Source organism: Sus scrofa, chromosome 1 (genome assembly GCF_000003025.6).
Source record: "Sus scrofa isolate TJ Tabasco breed Duroc chromosome 1, Sscrofa11.1, whole genome shotgun sequence".
In the NCBI taxonomy this organism is placed as follows: Eukaryota; Metazoa; Chordata; class Mammalia; order Artiodactyla; family Suidae; genus Sus; species Sus scrofa.
Window position 1 is genome coordinate 206787769 of NC_010443.5, and position 23592 is coordinate 206811360.

At 35.8% G+C, this 23592-nt stretch overlaps 1 protein-coding gene across 1 annotated transcript in view; it reads right to left on the reverse strand.

Moving 5' to 3' along the window:
- The window catches only part of CCDC171 (coiled-coil domain containing 171), a 354732-nt gene continuing 331694 nt past the window's right edge, over window positions 555–23592 (reverse strand). Inside the window, exon 27 of the mRNA XM_021063474.1 lies at window positions 555–6406. Within this exon, the coding sequence (XP_020919133.1) occupies window positions 6185–6406 (222 nt within the window). The 3' untranslated portion in view covers window positions 555–6184. The remainder of the gene's footprint in view (window positions 6407–23592) is intronic.

Below are 23592 nucleotides of genomic sequence, written 5' to 3' on the forward strand. Positions count from 1 at the left end.
GAACTGTTGTCTTTATACCTCAGGTCCTAAATGATTTTCAGGGAGTAGTCAGGTTCCAGAGCTGTCCATGCACAGTTTTACTAGGAAAGCCTCTTACTTTCAGACCAGAAGTGAACTTAGAGAAAGTAAAGAGAAATATATTTTGCTTATTTCTGAATGAAAAAAAGGCAAAAGCGAGATATCCTCATCTATATTTACTTCTTGTATGGTGTTCTTGATGAGGCATTCAATATGCTTCCATTCTCTCTTACATAAATACCCCCAAATGTAGACGGGATCTATTGAAAATAGGTAGTTCCCCATATAGTCTCGTCATTAGTGAATATTTATGAATATCTGGTAGCTCTTAACCTGTCAGCTGAGTCTCCTTCAGATTTAAATAAGACTTTATTTTACAGAGTTTCCTACTGCAGCACAACATTTCTGGAGCCGCTTCACTGGAAGGACTCTGTCAACAATCAGCATTTCGCTGGCATTAACATGCAATAAAAGACAATGAAGCATGACTCAATTAAATCACCAAAAAAAAAAAAAAAAAAAAAAAAACTGTCTTCAGATAACATTAACCCAGTAGTTTTCAAAACCTACCTGGGGCTTCTACTGCATGACCAGCATTAAGGTCAGTACTTGAAAAAACCTATGCTTGAGCTTCTAACCCACACACAAGATAATTTGGAGGAAAGAACAAAACTCTGTTTTGAGTTATCTCCTCATGCTGTATCCAGATATTTTACAATTTACAGCATGCAATATCAATTAGGTCTCACTACTACAAAGATTATGAACAAATTTTTCCATTTAAGATGTCAATGGAAATTTAATTTTCACAGAAGATACAGCTTGGGAGACCTGTTTGGGAATCAGCTCTACTTAAAACAAACAAACCAGAAAGGCTTCTGCAGCGAGTGGTTCAGAGGAAATACATAAGCACCCATGGTAGGAACTCCTAGGACATCTGATAACTGGGTATGACAACACATTCCACAGCCAGAAAAGAGACATAATACATTACTAAAGTTCAAGAGAAAAGATGACGCACTTCTACCATTACGTAAATGTACATACTTATGTCTCATTTAACCAGGAGGGATGGATGTGTTCCTTACAAAACTTGGAGTTTTTTTATTTGTTTGCTTTTGTTTTTTCTATACTTGAAATATGTTAACATTCTTGGTTTAGGTCTGCGATATTATGGTTTCATTATATTGAACACAATCTTTTCCATTAAAATTGCTCTCATTGAACTAGACCATTTTTTAAAAACTATATGATTTCACCAAAGCAAATATAAAACATACTCAAATATTATACAATAAAAATTCTTGAAGATTTCATTATTTGTGGCAATTACTAAAATTCTTGCACTTAAATTATAATAAAAAGCATGGATAAATGACCAGGGACATATGTTGATCTTGTGGGTAAATAGTAAAGAAAAATGATCTGGCCCATTTAAGCTATGATTTACAAATTCCAAATCATTATTTTAAGCTATGATTAACATAAATCATTGCAAGTTTGAATTTCTTTTGTAAGAAAGCTATAAAAATATGCCAACAAGAGAGGAAATCAAATAAAAAGATTTTTAAAATAAACCTGATACATTTAAAGCATGATACCTTATTAAAACTGTAGATATTAGAATACACATTGAAATCACAAGTTAACTTAAAATTATCAAAAATGATGGCAACAGAATTTCCCAATTGTGCCATCACTACTTATTATATTCAGAAGCCAGGAGTATAAAATAGAAACCTAAAAAAAAAAAAAAAAAATGGGAATTTCAAATTATGGAGGCAACCGATCAAGATAAAATAAAAGAAAAAATGCTTTTTTTTTTCTGTTAGCAAATATTAAAAGGTTAAGGTACTAGGCTTTCAACAAAAACACTGAAAGTTCACTGATCATATTAGTTTCCCATGGCTGCTGTAACAAACTTGTGGTTTAAAACAACACAAGTTAATTCTCTTACCTTTCTGGACCCTTGAGAGGAGAATCTGTTTCTTGGCCTTTTTTAGCTTCTTGCAGTCCTTGACTCCTTAGCTCACAGCTCTGTCCTCCATCCTCAAAGCCTTTGCTCCAATCTCTGCCTCCATTATTATCACATCAACTTTTCCTTCTGCAGTCAAATATCCTCTGCCTCCCTCTCCTATAAGGACATTTGTGACTGCATTTAGGGCCCACCTAGCTTATCCAGGGTAATGTCCCATCACAAGACTCTTAATCACATCTGCAAAGACCCTTTGCCATATAAGGTAACATCACCAGTTCCAAGGATTAGGACAGGGTTATCTTTGGGGCCATTATTCAGTCTACCACATCAGTCCCAAAAAATATATTTTAAAATCCCCATCTCCAGTCTAGGAGGTACACATGTTAATGCTTTTTTGACCAGCTTTACTCACCGGATGTCATTACGTTCCATTGGGAAGTTCCGGCTTGGTCAGGCTGGCTTTCTCCAATATCCTTCAACTGAGGGTCTGTGCTGAGAGGGTCCATGTAGTCTCCGAGCCCAAGCTAGAGACACTGAGCATAGTACCACAGAGCACTGGTTCCTTTGAGATATAGGTACAAACATCACTATTCTTCCCATTACAAGTCACACAAATGGGTGGATTTGTTTCATTTTGTCTAGTCAAAAGATAAGTGGTGTAGATTTCAAACCAAAACATAATTCTGAAAATTATTCCTAACTAGGAATATTTATAAAATTTTTTGTTCTCCTTAAAGACTGCTAATTACTTCTGGAATTCTAGGAAGGCCTAGCAAAGTGGAAATGACATGGGCTTACTAATTACTAGTTTCTGTGTGATTTTAGGCAGTCAAACACTTAACATCTTAGATGCTCAATTATTCACCTACAAGATGAATACCTAAGAGGTTTATTGTGAGAATATTAGAGTTTTGCTATAATAGCTAGCATGGAATAGTTGCTTAATAAATATTGGTTACTTTTTACCCTTTATATTAGAAAACTTGACTATAAAAACTGCATAGTAAAAATAAGATCAATTTACTATTGTTCAGTGTTGTCTATGGAATGAATTCAGATATAACTGGTAAATAAAGTAACATGAAATAATAATGATCTCATTAGGCACTTGATAGCAGCATATATTATAAATGTGAAATAAATAGAATAAATAGTGCTGCCAAGTTTAATAAGAGTCAGACATTTGGTAAATTAAAGTTATTATTCTACTAGTTGAGTTTATTTACTTATGTCATTAAATTATCAGAGAATTGGCAATTCTTCCAATTTCCTGCATTTCTCTGCATTTGTGTATGTCATTCTAAAACGTTTATGTCAAAAATGATGGGAAAGCGCCAATAAATACGACTTAGGTATCAAAACAGTAAGAATCCCTTTGATAGTGATGGATAATACAGATATTTTTTCTAGATCACAGAAGGTAAGAAAACCCATATACTAAGGTGTAAAGTAAAACTTCCTTTCCTCTCCAAAAATATTTGAAGCCATTCTCCTAAGAAAAGTCTACTTTATACATCATTCTTAAGAATGTAAGGAAGCTGATAGAGCAACCGTCCTTGCCAACACAACACAGATCTCAAATATGCAGCGATTGGTCACTGAGGTGCTCAGAAGCAGTCCAGAGTTTCTCAGATCTCCATAGGATATGTCATTAAATCTTCTCCTCCTGCTGAGTCTGACTTCTGGGAAAAAAAAAGCATGTGGTATAAAAATTACTATATTTGGTAGTGAATACTAATGATCACTCCGAAGGCTCATCCTTCAGTCTCCATAGCCTTTAGCATCTCGTTGGTTATAAATGTGACATGCTTTGATTTGGTTTAATAATTGTTTTAAATTTATAGTTCAGAATGCATTGGATAAAATGTATCTGTAAAATCAGATACTCAAATATATGCAGAGGCATATATATTTATTTCTGGTGTTATCCCATTAATAAAGGCAGGAAGACCAAGGTCTGGTCAAGGGGAAGTTTACAGAAGTGTTTTCCCCCCTAAAATTACTAGGATCTGGAAACAGATTCAACACACACACACCCCAGACATGTAAGTGATATCAGGTAACATTCTTCCTACAGTGTGAGAATTGGCATCTCACTCAATGATGTCACTTGAACTAAAAAGTTGTTTTGATTTCTATATGGACAATATCTTAATCACTGTATAGGATGTGCAGAAACAGAGCAACCGTTCTTGCCAACATGAAATAGATCTCAAATATGCAGTGATTGGTCACTGCATATTTATATAAATCACTGTATAGGATGTGCAAAAACTGTCCTATGATCTGTATAAAAACAATCAATAGTGTTTTCTGTGTTACAATAAATTTGCAAGTTGACTTTCATACATGTTACATTGCATTACACAGGGCATACTCTCTAGTATTCAAAACCCAGACTGGTTCGTAAAAAGAATTGCAAGGAAAAAATTAAGAGAAATTTGGTTAAAGGTGTAATTTTACTTCACATAAACAGCTTTCTGAAGATTTATATAATGCTTATATTGGCCCAGTATGATAAGAAACAGTATTGCTACAAAGTATGACAATAATAGCGCTATGTTATCTCAGATGGTATAAACCACTTGGTTAATTTGGCTAATAACATAAATAGTATACCAATTTTATGTACCAAGGCCAATAAGAAATACTTAAGAGGTTGGGTACATTTGAATTAAATGTCATTGTAAAGTTAAGATAATATAAATTCCATAATACATACAGTTATTTTCTAATGTATCCATAATGAAGAACTCCATAATAAGAAATAATTATAAAAGATGGATTTTTGTATCAAAACTCTTTGTCTAAAAGTACAGTTCACATCAGAAGTTAATACCACTGGGGAGTTAAATAATTAAGACAAAAACAAATATATATTACAAATATTCTTTTGTTCTTCACTTACCATGATGCAAACTGCAAGGATTTAACCTTTAAGGGTTAAAGAGTTTAATCAATGTCAATGTCTGATCTTCTGAAGGCGATAAAGAACAGTCTGTCTAGCGATACCCAACAGAACATCACTTTGTCAAGCCACAAAGCGCCCAAAAGCTTGTCAAGTAAGTTACCAGAAACCTCTTTGTGGTTAGAACTCAGCTCCTTCCTGCTTGACCTATTATTTGATATTTGACCACTTGGTTGCAAGACACTTGCTCTTTCTAGCTGAAATGTCACTGGGGCATCTTGTCAGCTCCCCGACATCTCGGCCTGACATACAATTTTACTTTTGTGTGCTACAAGGCAGAAAATGCAGGGCAATGGCCTTGTTTTAAATTCTGTCAGCATCAAAGATGGGCGTCACTCTTGGGTCCTACCAACAACAAAAACAAAAAAGGAGTCTCTTTTGAAGGTCAAAACAGTCATTACCTTGAAGTTTTCCAGCTTATACTAAATATATTACCTGCTGTACTGGAGCGGGAACTGTCCTTAAAAAGTGCCTAAACACACCACAGAAATCTTCCCAGCACAACTGCTCTACTTTCTTATCAAATACAGACTTGATAAAAGGATGAGTTTTCAATGCCTGCAGGGACCAGATTCAGCAGTTAACTTAACTTGTTCAAATGGGCAAGTGGTATCATGTAGCTTTACAAGGAGCGACCTGACCTTCTCACATTGACCAGGAGTGACATTATTGTGCAGGAGGAGAAGCAGTCACATCATTTCTGTTTTGCACAACCTGCTTAAAGTTTGCAACTAAATGCTTGTCTTCAGTTGAGCTGACAAGAGAGAAGAGGGGGCTCAGTGAACCATGGCAGGGCTGCCATGAAATGACAGGAATCATTGGCATACATTTCAAATAGCTCTCTCAATCCTATTAAAGTATTGCAGTCCTGCTTTAAAATAGACAAGTATGAAACAACTTTGATAGATAGAGACTAAAATGGCTTATTGATTTTTTTAAGTCTGAAGGAAATTACCCAAAATGTGTCATTCTTTAACATTTAAAAATATGTTACATAAAAATGAGCAACGGTGATAATAAATAAAACTTAGAGGGAGAAAAAGTTTGTTATTTCATTATTCAAGGAGACACAGATACCTGCACACATCAAGATATCACTCAATTTTTAAAAACCCACTACCACTTGTGCTGAAACAAAATTCAACTGATAAGAAAATCCCCCTTCAAGACAATTTTAATTGTACTGTTAACTCTCCTTGCACCCCTTTTATTTTATAAAGTCATAATCCAATCTGAGTTGGTCTCTTGGTGGCAGCAGACAGAGTCACTGGAGAGGAGTGAGATGATGTCAGGGGCATGGGATTTATAAGTGTCTCCTTTAAGAAAGTGTAAGTTGTATCAAGTTCAGCTTTCAAAGGCAAAAAATCTCCAACATCAATTGTGTCAGCAGGAAGAGCAGCTCTTGAAGGAATGGAGAGATTTGAATGGTCTCGTGATCCTGTCTATGATATAAAAAAAAAGAAGAACAATAAACATAGAATTGAAAACTCTTATTAAACAGAATCTAAAACCATAAACACAGAAGTGGACTAAGAGTCACTGAAATATGAAATGGGGTGGAAACTGCCACTTAAATAATATATATGATAATACATAAATATTAAATTATTTTCCAAGTTGTAACTGAACCTCTTATTTGTTCTATGTTATAAACTTGTCAGGACATCAGGAGTCTGCCTAAATACTAGACACTAAAACTTTGTGTAACACTCTTATAAAGTTATTGAATCAAAGTCAATAAAATCAGGCATTTTTACCTCAGATTCTATCCACTGGCAAATTATAGAAACCAATGCTAATAATGTTTATTTCATTATGCATTATAATATATGCTCTACAAATGGGAGAGCATAAACTGCTTAGAAAATTAACTATGAATATTTTATATTTTTTAAGTTATCAGTCTGACTTATATAATTGAAAAATATAACACAAAGAAAAATAAGTCAATCCTAGTGCCCTCTAGAAAACAGCACACTAGCATAAAATGCCAGTGAGATGAATGTTTTGTTTTGACCTTCTATAATTTTGCCACCACCCTGTTTTAATAAAGACTGTTCTATTATAAGTACTTGGAAATCATATGTCAAAATATGGAACTGCAACATGAAAACAATTTATCCCGTATTATAAAGCAGTACAACTATCTAGAAACTGTTGGAAATCAAATGTAAGAAATCCACACAAAGTACTTGAAAAGAGAATTAATATCTTCATCAATCTATAATTTAAGCCTTAAGTAACATCAGTAATTAGTAGTTAACATTTAACATAAATGAAATCTCACCTATGAAGCAGATAGGTATTATAGCATTTATAGATAGTAGAAAAACAGTGATCAATTGTATGTCAGAATTTTCCAGATTCCCAGCAAATAAATGCATGTTGCTGAGATAATAAATCTAGTCATAAGTGTCTCCACTAAAAACCACATTTCATATTACCGAGTTTTTTAGAAAAATATCTTTGTAGTAGATTCTCTTATGGTTTCGACAACAAAATAGCGTGAACTCTAAGGATCTGCTTTATCATGTCATGTTATACAAAACCGTTTCTACATGTGGAAACAAGAGGGAAGCTATCTCTAGCTTTAGGAAAGTATCAGGAATTCAACTGTTGTATGCGTTGCCATTTTTGTGGATTTTTTAAAACTACAACTGGAGAAAAATCAATGGTTGTATCTAATACCTAGTTCAGCAATTTTCTTTGATCTCTGTTCTTTTGATTTCTTGATACTCCACTGCAAGCCTACAGCTGACGGAAATCATCTCTTTTTATGATGGAAGTTAAAAAAAAAAAAAATGGCCACTTGAATGGCTTTATGAAGGAAAGGTTAACTTATCCTTGTGGAAGGAAAAGAAATTCTGAGATCATGTACTGACCCTGACCAGCAGCAGTGATAAGAACCTAAATGCTGGGCCTGAGCATATCAGCTCAGAACCAGAACAAAGGCATTTGATTACATCAGAGGCTGAAGCTGTATAATATGCATTTTTCCTGCTGCTAGAACTACCTTTGGTTTTTCTGGGGGTTTTTTTGTTTTTTGTTTTTTGTTTTGTTTTTTTTTTTTTTTTAGCCGTGTGTCTGGATTGGCAGTGTTATTTCTTGATTGATTTTGTTGCTGTAAAGAATACAGTGCCATCTACTAACTGATTCTGCCAGACCTGGCAGTAAGAGGATAATAGAAGAGCAGGAGATGGTGGGACCTGATTCTCTTCTTAATAAGACTCAGAGCAACTGCACTATTTATTATGATAAAAGAATATGGACAGGCAAGGCTTCAAAAGTTTGCTGTTACATCTTTATATTTCAAGTTCTGGTCTAAGAAAACTATATATGAAAGAGAAGAGTGTGCAGAATCAGATCAAGGAAGGTCAGATATTCTCTGAGGGCATTTTCTTCTTGATGCTTTAGACTAGAGAAAGGTAACTGTGCAAAACTGACCAAACACTCCTGTTTTGCAATGTTAGATATATATACATAATTTACTCAAATCTATATTCTGTACTTGAAGTTTCTTTTTCCGTTCTTATGAGTCCATCAACCTAACACATTACACATTAGGTAGATCATCCTTTAGGGAAGGTCTCTAACTTAATATGTTCAGTGGATCTTGCATTCTACAAAGGTGCCCCTCTTTTGCCTTTTCTCTTCTTACTTTTTAATATGTCCATTTTCCACCATGTTGTCCAAAAGTATATTTTTATCTAATGTAATATGTTTCGACTAAATAACTGTGAAATGGGATATTTTGTATTTCACCAGTATGTCAATTCATAGTCTCACTTTTTGCATACATTTTCTATCCTTATGTCCTAAACATGGTAAATAACCTAAAAGAGAAGAGATTTCCTTAAAGACTTGCACTATTCAAAAGGTATGTCCTCCATCAAATAAAGGGACTTATTTTTGTGTAAATAAAAATAATTGTTTTTTCTGTTACTGAGGTCACTTGCTGTATATACTTCATATACTGCTAGAAAATAATCTCATGAAATGGGATAAAATTTGATTGAAAGTCACTTAATAGCTTAAAAACAACACAGCAAAAATTCTAGTGAAAATGACTTGAAAATGGGACGTTAAAACAAAAAGTAAATATGAACTATTTTTCTTGTTACAAATAATATTCAGAAATATAGAACACTTTTAATATAATACAGAGAGTAAAAGGCAGTTAAATAATATTCACCATTTGATCTTATATTTTAAATCTGTGGTCATTTAAGCTACTTTTGCTTAACTTCTGAGATTTTCTGGTAGTCTCTCATGTAAGTTCAAATTTAAGCTATTTTAAAAAGAGAAATTAGTTACCTGAAATAAAAGCTAGGTGTCATGTGAGTCTTTATGGAAGCACTTTTATTTACTCAATAAGCTGTAAATGATTCCATTTGAACTGTTACAGTCCATCAGCTAAATACACATTCACAATACAGAATGTGTCTACCAAATTTCTGCATTTAAAAAATCTTATGAAACATAGTAATTAAGACATATCCATTAACCATTTTTCAAGGCTTTAATATCTTAGTTGTTGAAAAAAACTGAGTGTTTTTCAACAATAAAAATAAATAAGGCGCTAGAGTAATATTAAAGTAATGACTCAATAAATCGTCTATATATCAAAGCCACTTTGCAGATCAAGGCTTCTGAAACAATGACACTAAGCCATTTGTTTCTTGTGAAGCATTTATGATCAAGTTAAGTCTTCTGGAATCTGGTATTATAAAAATGAGAGGTGATGTGATGTAGTAAGCCTGAACAGCACTGCAAGGAGATTATGCTAGGCACATAGTATGGTGAAAAGAACACTAGACTGGAAATCAGAAGACTATAGTTTCCTTCCAGTTCTGTTACAATCCAGCTGGGTCATCTGGGCAAATGAATTAATCCACCCAGACCTCATTTTCCTTGTTTATTAAAATGAAGAACTAGACCCCTTCCAGCTCTGAAGTTCTAGAGGTCCACCATGATAGCAACCTGGCATGACATATGCCTAACTTTTATCTATGACGTTAACAGAAATCAGAGTTTCCTAAACATAATACTTAAGATGTTGAAGGGATACAGATGGCCCATTCTTAAGAGGAAGGAATACATATTGCACATAGTTCTTTAAAAAAAAAAAAAGACAAGTAGATAACAAAATCAGCCACAGTTTAGATGATACGGTTACATTCAATTAAATTCTGTGATACATTTTTTATTATTGTGACCTCCATGATGATGTTTTAAGCTCTGTAAATCACTGACTGATTTTAAGTAGAGTGTGCAGCGCCACATAAACCGACGAAGGAATCAAAGTACCCACAAGAGGGCCTTACAATGAAGCTCCCTTGCCATTTCTACTGAAGCTCCTAATATGTTCTTACCACTGGAGTGTCAGTACTCAGAATCACAGAGTTTTCTTCCTTTCAAATACTTCAAGTTAGTTAACCAAATTTTACCTATTTTCCAGTTCTGTTGCGCTGGCATCATAGGACGCCTCAGTTTATACAGAGCTGACAATAATTATGCAACAGTTTCTCTTGTGGAATGCTCAGTTATATACCTGAGATCTCTTTCTCTCTATCCAGCTATACTCACATATGTATATACCTGGTAAATACATCTACACATACATACTTGCTATATGTATATGTATATGTGTATATATATATAAACATACACACATACACATATATATATACCTTCTACCACATCATTAAATATTCATTCCATGTAGTTATCAATTCTAACTTTTAGTTACCAATACCAAATCTGCAGAAACATGTTATGCGTTCCTCTCACTGCAAGTCATTAAATCTTAGTGCAGACTGGTTTGGCCCTTTAGCTCAGTGACATCAGGATAGGCCAGGCAGAGATATGTGAGCCAGTGAAGCACTGTGATGGAGTCTCCAGACAAAGAGAAAACAACCTAAGAGGACCCTAAGAGGTCTGGGTTCCTAGAGACTAAGAAGGAAGGGTGATCACTGAGCTAGAAACAAATCAGAAAAGACAAGTAGAAGATGTCAATAACCAGCTTGATTCACATCAAAACAGTTTAGTCCTAAGCAGACACTCAGCACTGGTTAAAGAGCCAGAGCTCTTAAGTCAACCTGGTTCAGTCTAAGCCTCAACTACGTGTGGTTAATGCGGTAGATTAATTGGATTAAAGCCCTGGAGTCTTCAGGCTTCCTAACAGGCACACCCTTTGCCATGTGAAGTAGTTACAGCTGTCTACAGCCTGGTTCACAAGCTCTTTGCCTCCCTGTCCAGCCTCATCTAGCATTTTTTCACTTGTATTCTATAATCTGGTTACATGGAACTTGTGAGTTGGTAAATATTATTTCCCACAGCTTATACCCGCCCCCAGTCTGTCCACTGTCTGCAACAGAATTCTACCCTTTGTAGAGTGAAATGTCTTCTTCACGTTTCAGGCGTTGTCAAGGTTTCCCTCTTTGTGGGGTCTTTCCAGATCCTTGCCCCACCCTTCCCCAGCTACAGTTGGCTACAACATTCAATCACACTTTCGCATTCCTTCACGAGCATTTATTTTTCTATTTTCACTTATTTGTGTAGTTACATCTCCCCTATAAAACTATGAGCAGTTAATGTAATGGACTCATGATTTTGTATTCCTAGCACTTAGCAGAGTACCTGGAAATAAATAAGACTTCTAATTGATAACTGAATGAACAAATCACTCATGTCATTACCTCGTGGTTTTGGTTTTATATTTGGTTATTTCATGCATATGCAGATTATATCACAATTAAATGTAGCATGGTATAGTGGAAAGAATATGAACTTTGAAGTGGAAGAGAACTAGGCTTCCAAACTTGAGTCTGTCTGGTATTAACTATGTGGTCTCAGACAAGTTATTTAACCTATGTGAGCCTGTGTCCTTTCTGTAACATAGACTTGCATGTAACATGAATAACCCCTTGTAGAGTTGTTATAAGAATTACATGAAATAATATATATATACATACATATATATGTATAACATACAGTAGCTCCCCCTTTGCCTCTCATTCTATTCACCTCAAGAGAAATTGAGAAGATGATTGATAACTGATACTCTTCTCAAAATTTTAATTATGGTAGCATGTAGTGAGCATGTAAGTTAGGCACTGTGCTAGGTTCAGTTTCATAAGCATTATCTCAATTCTCACAACCACTCAATGAGAAGGTACTATTATTACTCTCATTTTATGGCTGAAGAACTAGGGCTCACAAGAGTGGCATGAACTGCTCCATGTTGCACAGCTTGGTAAGTGGTGAAAAGGGACGTGACTTGATCCATGTTCCTTCTCATCTTATGCTTGGCCACTACCTCACCATGGATCCAAAGAAGATATAGCCTCAGGTTTATCTATATCCAGAGCTGTTTCATAAAGACAGAAAGGGCTCAACAAATCTCTGTGAAATAGGAAAATAAAAGCATATAGATTACAGTAGATGTTAAAAAATAGATGTTCTTTGATAATTTTCTTATAGTCTAACATTTGAATATCGATGTACTGAAGTATATAGATTTTATAGCATTTACATAAAATAAAAGTTCTAGACCTTTCACCGAAGAATCTTATGTGTTGTTATATTCAGAGATAAAACTCAGCACTGAAGTTTTAAATTACACTAGAACATTTAAACTTTAATTTTAAATTACTTTAAAAATGTCTTGTGGCTGACAAGATAACAATTTCCATTTTCTTCTCTTGGATATTTAGATTTCCTGACATGATTGAGGTTGGGAAAAAAAAGTCAAAGAATTTTCCCACATGGCTTTTGTTCTTTCTTTTCCTACTTTCCTTTGCACCCCTGTGCTTCCCCTCTGCTCCTTTCTTGGTAAGTCTGATACACCTCATGGTAGAGAATACCAGAAATGGCCAGAAAATGCAAAGGAGACCATTTTTCCCCCTGTATCTTAGAAGCAAATATATTTAAACAATCCATAAAGATTCTGAAATGTAAATATATATGCACATACTCAAGTATATTTAAAAAGGTACAAAAACTGAATAAAAACTTAAGCATACTATATAGAAAAATTCCATTGAAAAACTGAAATGACAAGATGATAAAAATATATGCAATACACATAATAGCCATAAATTGATTTACTTAATTTACAAAAGGTTCATGTAAATCAAGAAAAGAAGAGCCTAATTAGAAAACAGATTCAAAATAGTTTATTTATTAACACTGGGTTCAACTATAACAGAAAGCCCAAAATGTTGGTGGCTTAAATAAGGTAGTTTACCTCCCTCTGATATGGCTACATGAAGCTATCAGGAATCCAGATTGCTTCTATCTTGGGCTCCAAAGCCTCAATATGTGGCTTCTACCTCAGGGTCCAAAACAGGTGATCAAGCTCCAGCCATTATGTCAGCATTCCAGCCAGAAGAAAGAAGGAAGGAGCGAAAGTGCCATTATTTGGATTTAACGACACTCCCCAAAGCAAAATACTTTTGCATACTTTCCATTGGACAGTAATCACATGGCTAACTTAGCTCTAGGGGAGTCTGAGAAATGTAGCTTTTTTTCCCCCATATCTGAATGGCCTGTGTAATAATATTGAGAGGACTCTATTACTAAGAAAGAAAGAGAAAATAGGTATCAGGAAACTAGTATGTATCTCTGCCTCAGATACATACTGGCTGCTTGGTGCAGGATGGGAAAATATAGTAAGAAAGAAACACATGAAAAAGAGCTAAACCTCATTCATAATTAAAGAAATGCAACACAAAACATGACATGAGTTTCCACTGTGGGTTAAGGATCCAGAGTTGCTACAGCTGTGGCATAGGTTGCAGTTCCGGCTCAGATTGGATCCCTGGCCCAGGAACTTCCATATGCCACAAGGGGCAGCCAAAAAAGAAAAAGAAAAAACAAACAAACATGACAATGAAAACTTAGTTTTCACCAATCAGATGGCCAAAAATTAGATTTCTGATGATACCCACTGCTGAGAAGAGAGGGAAATAGCTAAGTTCCTACCATGCAGGCAGAGCTGTGAGCTGGTACAACCTTTCTGGAAAACAAAGTTAAAATTGTGCCTCCCTTTGATCCAGCAATAGCACTCCTACGTACTTCTTCTATGGCTACACTCACAAAAGCTAAACAAGATGGACATACAGATTAATTCATCGAAGCATTTTTTCTGCTTCTAAAGACAATGCTAGATCCTTAACCAGCTGCACCACCAGAGGACTCCCTGTCGAAGCATTTTTTAGAAAATAACTTTTTCCATGAAACTAAAGGGTCCATCAACCAATTGTTGTTTAAGTAAAGTATGACACAACAAGAGACTTAGACAATTTTGAAAAATGAGGTAAATACATAAGTACTGATGTAGAAACATGTTGCAAGTGAAAAAAGAATGTTCAAAACAATGAGTGTGTGTGTGTATGAAAACAAAAAACACTTGTATTTTAAAAATGGGTATAAACCGATACATGCATATACGTTTCTCTATTTTCCTTCTGAAAAGGGAATCACAAGAAACTGTTACTTGTCTGTAGAAAAAGGAAATAAATTGGAGTGTGCATTATAAGGAAAAAGCTTTGAACATTAAAATTTTTCTTTCCATGTTTTTCTAATCTTTAAAAATACTAAATTTATGAATTGGCATTTCACGGAGGTCAAAATCAACTGATTAACAAATAAATGGAAAAACAGTAACCCCAATAGTAACAAAAATGGAAAGAAAAGTGAGATGTTTATTGCCAATCAAAATTGAATGTAAAAAATTATGACACTAAATAGTAGTGAAGGCGTTATAAAACAGGCACTCATAAATTGATAGTGATTGTATAAATTGATAGAACCATTTGGACTATAGCTTGGCAACTGTCTTAATTAAATGGTTAAAACTACTTGATCCAACAATTCCATTTATAATTAGGTTTCTAATATTAATAATAACCAAAAAAATCAGAAATAATCCTATATTCAACAAAAGAAGTACATTTAAGTAAGTGATAGCCATTCAATGAAATATTACATGCTACATAATTTATAGTTATAAACTTCTGGATAACATGAACAAATGCTTAGACTTGACCAGGTTTCAGAAACCTTTTTCTGTAAAGGGTCGGATAAATATTTTATGCTTTGTAGTTCATACGCTCTCTGCTGTAACTATAAAATTCTACTGTTTTAAGTCCCAAAGCAGCCATAGACAATATATGTAAATGAATTAGTACGACTATCTTCCAATAAAACTGTATTTATGACCACTGAAATTTGAATTTAATGTAATTTTCACATCATGAAATATTATTCTTCTTTTGATTCATTTTTTCAAACATTTAAAAATGTAAAAACTACTCTTAGTTCACTCAAAAACAGGTGGCAAATAGATCTGGCCCACAGGCTGTACTTTGCTCACCCGTGGGTGAGACTATTTAAGGTGAAGAGGAGATAAGTAAAATTACATATGATAGTTGTGTAAGCTACTGAGATTGTAGGAATTTTTCCCCTTGATTTCTGTATTTTCCAATTATCTACAGTATGCATGCCTTACCTTTAAGACTAAAAACTTTTAATAAAAAAAACCCCACTAATTTTATATACACTGAAACCCGTATTTTAGTATAGTTATGTCTCTGAACTGTGTGGCCAAAATGAAATGTAACTGCTTCGTTAAAGGTCTCACTGGGTAGGTCTTGAATCAAGGGTTTTGCAAGTTTTGAAACAATTTTAATTTAGTTAAGAACACTTTCTTATTTCAACATTTTCAGTTATCTAACTCATATCCACAAACTGACATTAAGTAAACACAGACAAATCATTTTATGGAGGAACGTGCGCCTCCACTCTGCACAAATGCTGCTTCTTATAGAGAGTGGCTACTTACAACTTGTGTGCCTTCATTTTACTCCAAATAGCACTTCCAGCTGCCAAATTACAACTTCTGTGGTCAAAATGTACACATGTCACACTCTCTCTGGGAACTATTAGGCAAAACTTTTCTGACCACTTTTTCATTACTGAAGAATTTCCTCTTAAAGTTATAAGCCCTTTCATTCAATGTCAAAAATTTAGTAATAATCCGGACGCTATAAACTTAGACTTTTTAGCAGTATGTTTTTTTCTGAGTGGAATTACTGACCCTGCACTCAGGTAAAGAAGAACAGAGGAAGGAAAAAAGCATTTAATATTTAAAGTTGTTTGAAAGAGATGGTTTTCCTAAATCATACTTATTAACATCCTAAATATGTCAGTTACATATTTCAATAAAATTAGCAGTAAATACACATTTTAAATGTTAAAACCCATTTTTTCTATGCCCCTCCCTTTCACTGCTGGTTTAAACCAGCGTCCCTCATTATTCCACTATATCACATCTAAAATCACCAGCAATTCTTCACGAGCTATTGAAAACAATCGTTATTCCCTGCTGACTATCCAAGGTTTAAGTCCTATATTTCCCTGGTCTGTTGACCCCTTTCTAGAGGGACTGGTTATCTTCAGTTAAAAGGATATAGACTCTATTTCTCAGTGAGAGAGGGGCACTTTGGATGTTAAGACAACTCATGTGATCTGGGGTTCACATCTGTGGAATGCCTTCAAATCACAACAAGCACTGGGGAGTATGTTCCAAGACAAACCACTTAGTTGGCAATGACATTTCCTTTACATGATAGGCAGGAATGTTACTTCTGATAGAACCAGGCCATTTCCAGCCATCTCTAACCAAATCCATCTCCAGGGAGAACATCTTACAGAACTGTGAGAATAATGCAGCAACCACAAAATTCCAAAATAATATAGCTATAGATTATATTTCAAGAATTTAGTCCTTACATGACCAATTCCATATGACAGACTTTCCCCAGGATACATAATGCATAAAGCATATCTAAATCAACATTCTCCATCTGTATCTAGTCATTAATTCATTTACTAGGTATCTATTAAAAGAATAAAATTGAAGAATTAACTAAAAGTACCTATAAAATGTCAGATACTGTTCTGAGTACTATGATACAGCAGTGAATTACACACCAAAATTTCTCTGCCCTCTGCGAACTCATGCCGTCCTAACTAACTGCATCCTGGGGCTGCATCTAGATTCTAATTTGCTCAATCCTATGTAACCACACAAATGCTGTTTTCATAGTGTTAAATTTTGATGGACAATGACACTGAGAGTTTGCCAGCCTCATTATTCTGTGGATACAAACAAGGTCCCAGTAATGAGTCACATATCCCTAGTTCTTCCCTGACCTGTTCACATATGACCTCAAGCGCCCTGGTAGAGTTCCCATCAAAACTTACTGGGTGTCTGCAATCCCTCCACCAGGCTCTGCCTCTAACATATTAGAAGGGCTCACTGGACCACATGCCCCTACACTCTGCCCTATGCCCACCCTTCTCTTTGTGTCCTCTGAAAACTGGGTGAACTCTGACTGGAACCTAGAGTCTTACACGGGCTGTCATGAAACATTACTTTTCAGTTTCTGCATGTAGGTACCATTTTCTAAGAGCCCAGATGCCAGTCCCTAGGCCTGCATGGAGGAGAAGGACTTGCCCATTCTCTCTGCTTCCAATCACCTCCTCTGGGCACCTGCCCCAAAACCTCTACCAGACCCTCATCAACTTCCAAAGCCCTCACGCTCATCAATTCTCGAAGAGCCTGTGCACCCATCACGCTTCCACAAAGGCCCTCAGTTGTTTGAAACACAGTTTGGGTTCAGAGTAGGGAATCCACAGGATAATGATTTGGACAGAGGTTTCAAAGCTCTTTGCTAAAATTTTCTATTAGTTATTTAAGTGCCTCTTCACTTTCTTTAGTTTATAAAGGCACTTGTAATTTTTGTAAACAAGTCATCCCTTCAGACTTATCTCTATTTCCTACTTCATCTCTATTGTATATTTGCTTATTATTTGAGAATATTCAATTCTGCTCTTGAAGACAAGGGAAAAAAATAGGATAGATGAACTCATAATAAGAGATAAGCAAAGAGAATGAATGAGCCAGCAGTATATAAGACAGAGCAGAATTCACATGATAGGGACAGATAGATAGTAAGTTAGCACTCTGTAGCGCAGACTACCTACATATAGAAAGGGAAGGAAAGGGAGAGATAGTCTTTCTGCAAGCTGACATCATCCTCAAATTGGCCCCAGAACTACAGATAAAACCAAAAGCTGTACAGCAGCCTGATTGGCCAGCCACAGCTACTGGCCAGAAGTATGTGCCCCACATATCTCCTAGAAGACCACACTTGTAAGTGGCCCAGGCACCTCTGTCACCCAATCTCCCTTTCTCAAACCTCCACCCTGATCGTCATAACCTCACAAAGAGTGGCAGAGGCTGATGCAGTCAAGAGAGAGGCTGTAGGAACACCATAAAAGCCAGGCATCAGGTAGTCCAGCCCGTCCCCATAATGGCTCCCTACCTTCCTCATCCTGCATGTGTTTTAAGTTGATAAACCATGTGATTTTAGGATCTTTGTTTTGTCTGTGAAACCTCCTGTTCTGTGACCTCTGGGATAACTTACCTGGTCGAGTACTCTGAGGCTACCATTGTGTCAAGGTAATTTCCCATAAAACGGCTTTGCTCCCTAGTACTAATCAAAACAACTGATCTGGAAGCAAGCCCTGCTTTGTCCTATCTCAGAGACCATTTTTCAGGCTGCTTTTTTGACTTAAAAGGAGATTTCTCCTCATGTTTTTACAGTTTTTCATGACTCACCTCAGCCATCACTCTGCCCCCAAGCCTTCCTGGCCATCTCTCCCCTCGCGTGTGGTTATGTGCCCTTCTCTATGTTACCGTCACATCTCAAGCATGCTGCTTTATAACAGCATCACAATCTGCTGTTTGCTTAAACCCATGCTGTTCAATACAGTAGCCACTGGCCTCATGTAATTATTCAATTTTAAATTTATTACAGTTTAATATAAAATTAAATTAAAATTAAAATTCAGTCTCTCAGTGGCACTAGCCACACTCCATGTGTTCCACAGCTATCATCACAGCAAGTCCTCATGGTCAGTGCTGGCTAAGAGTTTCCTTCTTGGAGGCACAGACTATTTTGTTTGTTTCTGTATCACCAGTGGCTTGACTAGTGACCAGCATATCAAAGGTACTCCCTGTGTTGTTCACTGTTGACAAGAGTGATTCTAAACCATATTCCAAAGAAAGCCAAAGAGAAAGCATGTTTGGATATTAAATTTTTCTTTCTCTCAAAAATATTTTTATTTTACAAATTTTAATTTTCACTCTTTAATTCTAACTTTTTCGGATTCTTCTTTTCTTAAGTGCCCAAAGTTCCAGAAGGAACCTCGCTGTTCCTTTCTGTGTTTATCTTCCTCAACCTTTTGGCGAATGTCACTGTGGCATTTCACCTTAGGCTGCTCTGAAAAAGAAGGAAAGAAGCCTGTGACATCTGTGACAAGAGGACAGTTACCTTGCCAAGTGTGCATTCTCAAGACACCCAGGCAGGAATGCTAGCTCTCTGAAGCTAGAGAAAACACATTTCTATATCAGAGAAAATGCATTGCTTAGTCTCCTGCTTTAATTTTCAATTTTTATACTCCCTTAAGAAAAAGATTCTACTATAAGCTAAATTTGGAGGCAATCTAATTGTTTGATGTAAACCTTCAAAGTTTCCTTTGAGTTGAATGTCTATCTGCTTGGGCAGAAAAGGGGAAAAGAGGGAATTTACATTCACTTTGCTAAACATTAGCATCTTTTGTTCAATCATTTGAATGCAGGACAGTTCCAGGAAACAGCTTAGAGAACAAGAGTTGACACATACAGTGTAAAATCTTTTAAGGTGCTTGGATTCAATGAGGGAGAAAGTGAGACGGAACCATATTTCAGCTCCCTAACTGTGCTCCAGTCTGCGGGAACTTTGTGACAGGTCTCTGTCTCTCAGCTACACTTGACTGGCTTCTGCTGACATTCAGCTGTCAGACAGCAACCCTCTACCAGGCCCCTAACATGCTCCACAGCTTCACCCAATTAACTCGCTTTCACTTGACACGGCAGCAAAAAGCTTCATAATAGGTGGTCAAGGTGCACGGTGTCTGCCTGCCCTCGAACTGCTCACACACAGCAAGATGTTTAACTACTTTCTTCTTGCTGGTGTGCTCAGAACCTGGATGACGACAATTTAGTCATTCCATCTACTGAACTGGACGAAATCTAGAAAATATCACAGTGATGCACTAAGCTGCTCAAAAACAGACCTAGAGATGACTAAAGTTAAATTTCAAATCCGCTTCTCAGGCCCTCTGAGAGGAGGATTTGATTTTTAGACTATCAAAATTTAGTATCGACAAGCAATCATATATGGCTAGTTTTTCAACTCTATCATTAACAGGATTGTATAAAAGACGATCTCAGATAGAAAAAGAGCATTTGACAAGTAAGAGCAGGAAGGTATAGGCACAATTCAAGAGTATGGAATCAGGCTTTGCTCATAAAAATGTACTTTTTTGAACAAACTCAAAAATTTCTCTATAAATTTTTGTCATGCTTCTCAACCTTTCAGATGAAATACATTGTACTTGAAAATATGTTTGGCTAACAAATAAAAACTTTTATACTTATTTTGAAAATGATCTGAGTAATCTATACATTTTGTCTCACCTCCTAATACATTCAGACCTAAGCATACAATCAGTTTTCACTTCTCTGAACCCTGAAGATCTGAAAATTATTTTTTAATGTCACATAAAGAAAAATAAAAGTAATATACACTGTAGTGCTCTTGGTTTCCTAGATTTATAAACCATGTGATGAAGAGGCCACCAAAAAAGCCACTTTATAAGACTCTTTTTTAATGACATGCAAATGCAGGTCCCTGTAGCTATTACTAAGATAAAGTTATGATTTCCATTCCAAGTACCCTATCAGTAAGTAACCAAAGCTGAAAAATCTAATTAAAGGAATGGGGAATTCTAGCCTCCAGCACAATGAACTAATCCCGGTAGATATCCACCACTACTTTACACCAGGCAAAGCAGAGTTGAAGTATACCTGGCTATTTTATATAAATCTGAGAAGACCTTCTAAGCGTTTGGAGTCAAGTTTGTAAGTAGCAATGCTTTTGTGACACACCTTCAAAACGAAGGAAATATTTCTCTACATAAAATGTGTATTTGCTCACTTCTTATCAGAGGCTCAAGGCAGGGATAGATCGTAACTGAATTGGTGAGCAATTAGGAAATCACCTGCATCCATTTTATTCAGTAAGTCCTGTCAATTTTCCCATCTATATCTGGCTATAATCGAATCCTCCTCCATCTCATTACTACCCTCACACAGATAATTCTCACTTTTCACTTGGGCTTCTTTAATATGACTTATCACAATTCATTACCAGTATTCACGTACATGTCTCCTCACAAAAACCTTAAGATCCCTCAGACAAAGTCATATTATCATATCCTATTAAGGATGCAATACAGTATAAAGCTTAAGAGTAAGGACTCTGGAATCACACTGCCTAGGTTCAAATCTTGGACTTTACCCTTGACAGTTTCTTCATATGAAAGGAAGAGATAATAGGCCATCTTAGATAGGATATTGGGGGTTAAATTAACATGCATCCAGTGCTCAGCACAATGGCTGGCACACAGTAAGCATTCAATAAATATTGTTGTTATTACATCCTTAGCAATGGGTAAAGTATATACCACATAGTAAGTAATAAATATATAGTGAAGAAATAATAAGGAATTTTTTTTTTTTTTTTGGTCTTTTTGCTATTTCTTGGGCCGCTCCTGCAGCATGTGGAGGTTGCCAGGCTAGGGGTCGAATCGGAGCTGTAGCCCCCAGCCTACGCCAGAGCCACAGCAACATGGGATCCAAGCCACATCTGCGACCTACACCACAGCTCACGGCAATGCCGGATCGTTAACCCACTGAGCAAGGACAGGGATTGAACCCGCAACCTCATGGTTCCTAGTCAGATTCGTTAACCACTGCGCCACGACGGGAACTCCCTTTTTTTTGTAAATTTTTATTATTGCTTCATTTCAGGATGATGTAGATAAAAATTTTTCATTAAGGATGTAAATGATAGATTTAAAACAGTTCTGATAGTATCATTTTGTAAAAATAAGAATTGAAAATGCCTAAATTTTTACAAATCAGTAAGAATTTTAAAAGTTTCTTAGATTTTTTTTTTCTGAGCAGATAACATGATCTGAGCATAAAGAAAAATAAATGTAAATTTTTATTGTTCCATAGATTTTTTTTTTTTTTACAGCCACATCTGTGGCATATGGAAGTTCCTGGTCCAGGGTCTGAATTGGAGCTGCAGCTGCCTGCCATAGCCACAGCTTGCAGCCATGCTGGCTCCTTAACCCACTGAGTGAGGCCAGGGATTGAACCCACATCCTCACAGACACTGTGTCTGGTTTTTAACCCACTGAGCCACAAGAGGAACTCCTAGACATTTTTTTATATACCCTCCTTTTCTAAGGATTTGATGGCCTGCTTATCTAATTTGAGGAAGACCTCATTATTTACAGAATTTTTAAGGAATGTGAATAAAAGATTTATTTGATATAAAGGTTCTACTTAGATAACATTTTTAAATGATTTTCATTTCTTTTCTTTTTCCCCTGAAAATAGCTTTACATTTTTCTATTTCACAGCTACTGAAAATCCTAACTAGATGAGGAATTCAGATTGATAAAATATGAGAGTACTTCCTAGGCTGAAATGCATACAAAACAATAGGCCATGTTTTATTAATATGTTGTATGTCCTTTATGTAAAGACATGTCAAAAAACAAAATTATCCCTTTCAATTTAAAAAAATTACTAGTGTTTGAAGTTTAAACAAAAATTTGCCAAACTTTTCAATTTAATTTCAGTTTATAGCTACCCTAAGTAATGCCTTTTATTAAAACTAAACCCCACATCATACTAATTGCAATTGTTTCCTGGCCGCTATAACAAACTGCCACAAACCAGGTGGCTGAAAACAACAGAAATTTATTCTCTAATAGTTCTAGAGGGTAGAAGTCTGAAATCTAGGTATTGGCAAGGCCTTGCTTCCTCCAAAGACACTGGCAAGAATTCTTCCTTGTCCCCTCCAGCTCCTGGTGGTAGCGCAGTCCTTGCATTCCTTGGTTTGGAGCTGTGTCACTCCAATTCCGACCTCTGTCTTTACATGGCCATTGACCCTCTCTGTCCCTCTCTATTTCTCCCTGTCAAGACACTGATTATGGATTCAGGGCCTGCTCTCACCCAATGTGCACTCACCTTAATTTAACAGATTACAACTGCAAAGACCCTATTTCCCAATAAAGTCACATTCTGAGGTTGAGAGTGAGCATTCATTTTCTAGAGGACTCTATTCAGCCTACTATACCAACTACTAACAATGTAAGAAGCAATGCATCAGGGTTATTACTCTTATAATTTTGGCTCAGGGCACCTATAAGGTTCTACTTCACACTGTTTTAAATAATAGCTTAAATATTAGTTCAGCAAAACCTCATGGATTTCCTAAGCCCTATTAACATTTAAAGGTCATTGTTCATGGACATCACTTCTGGTTGAAGCTATATATTTAGTCTTCAAATGCTGCTAAGCAAATAGGGCAAATATTTTTGAAGCCTAGTTACCTCTTAAAGTGAACTTATCTTTTTTCCTTTCATTTCCAATTGC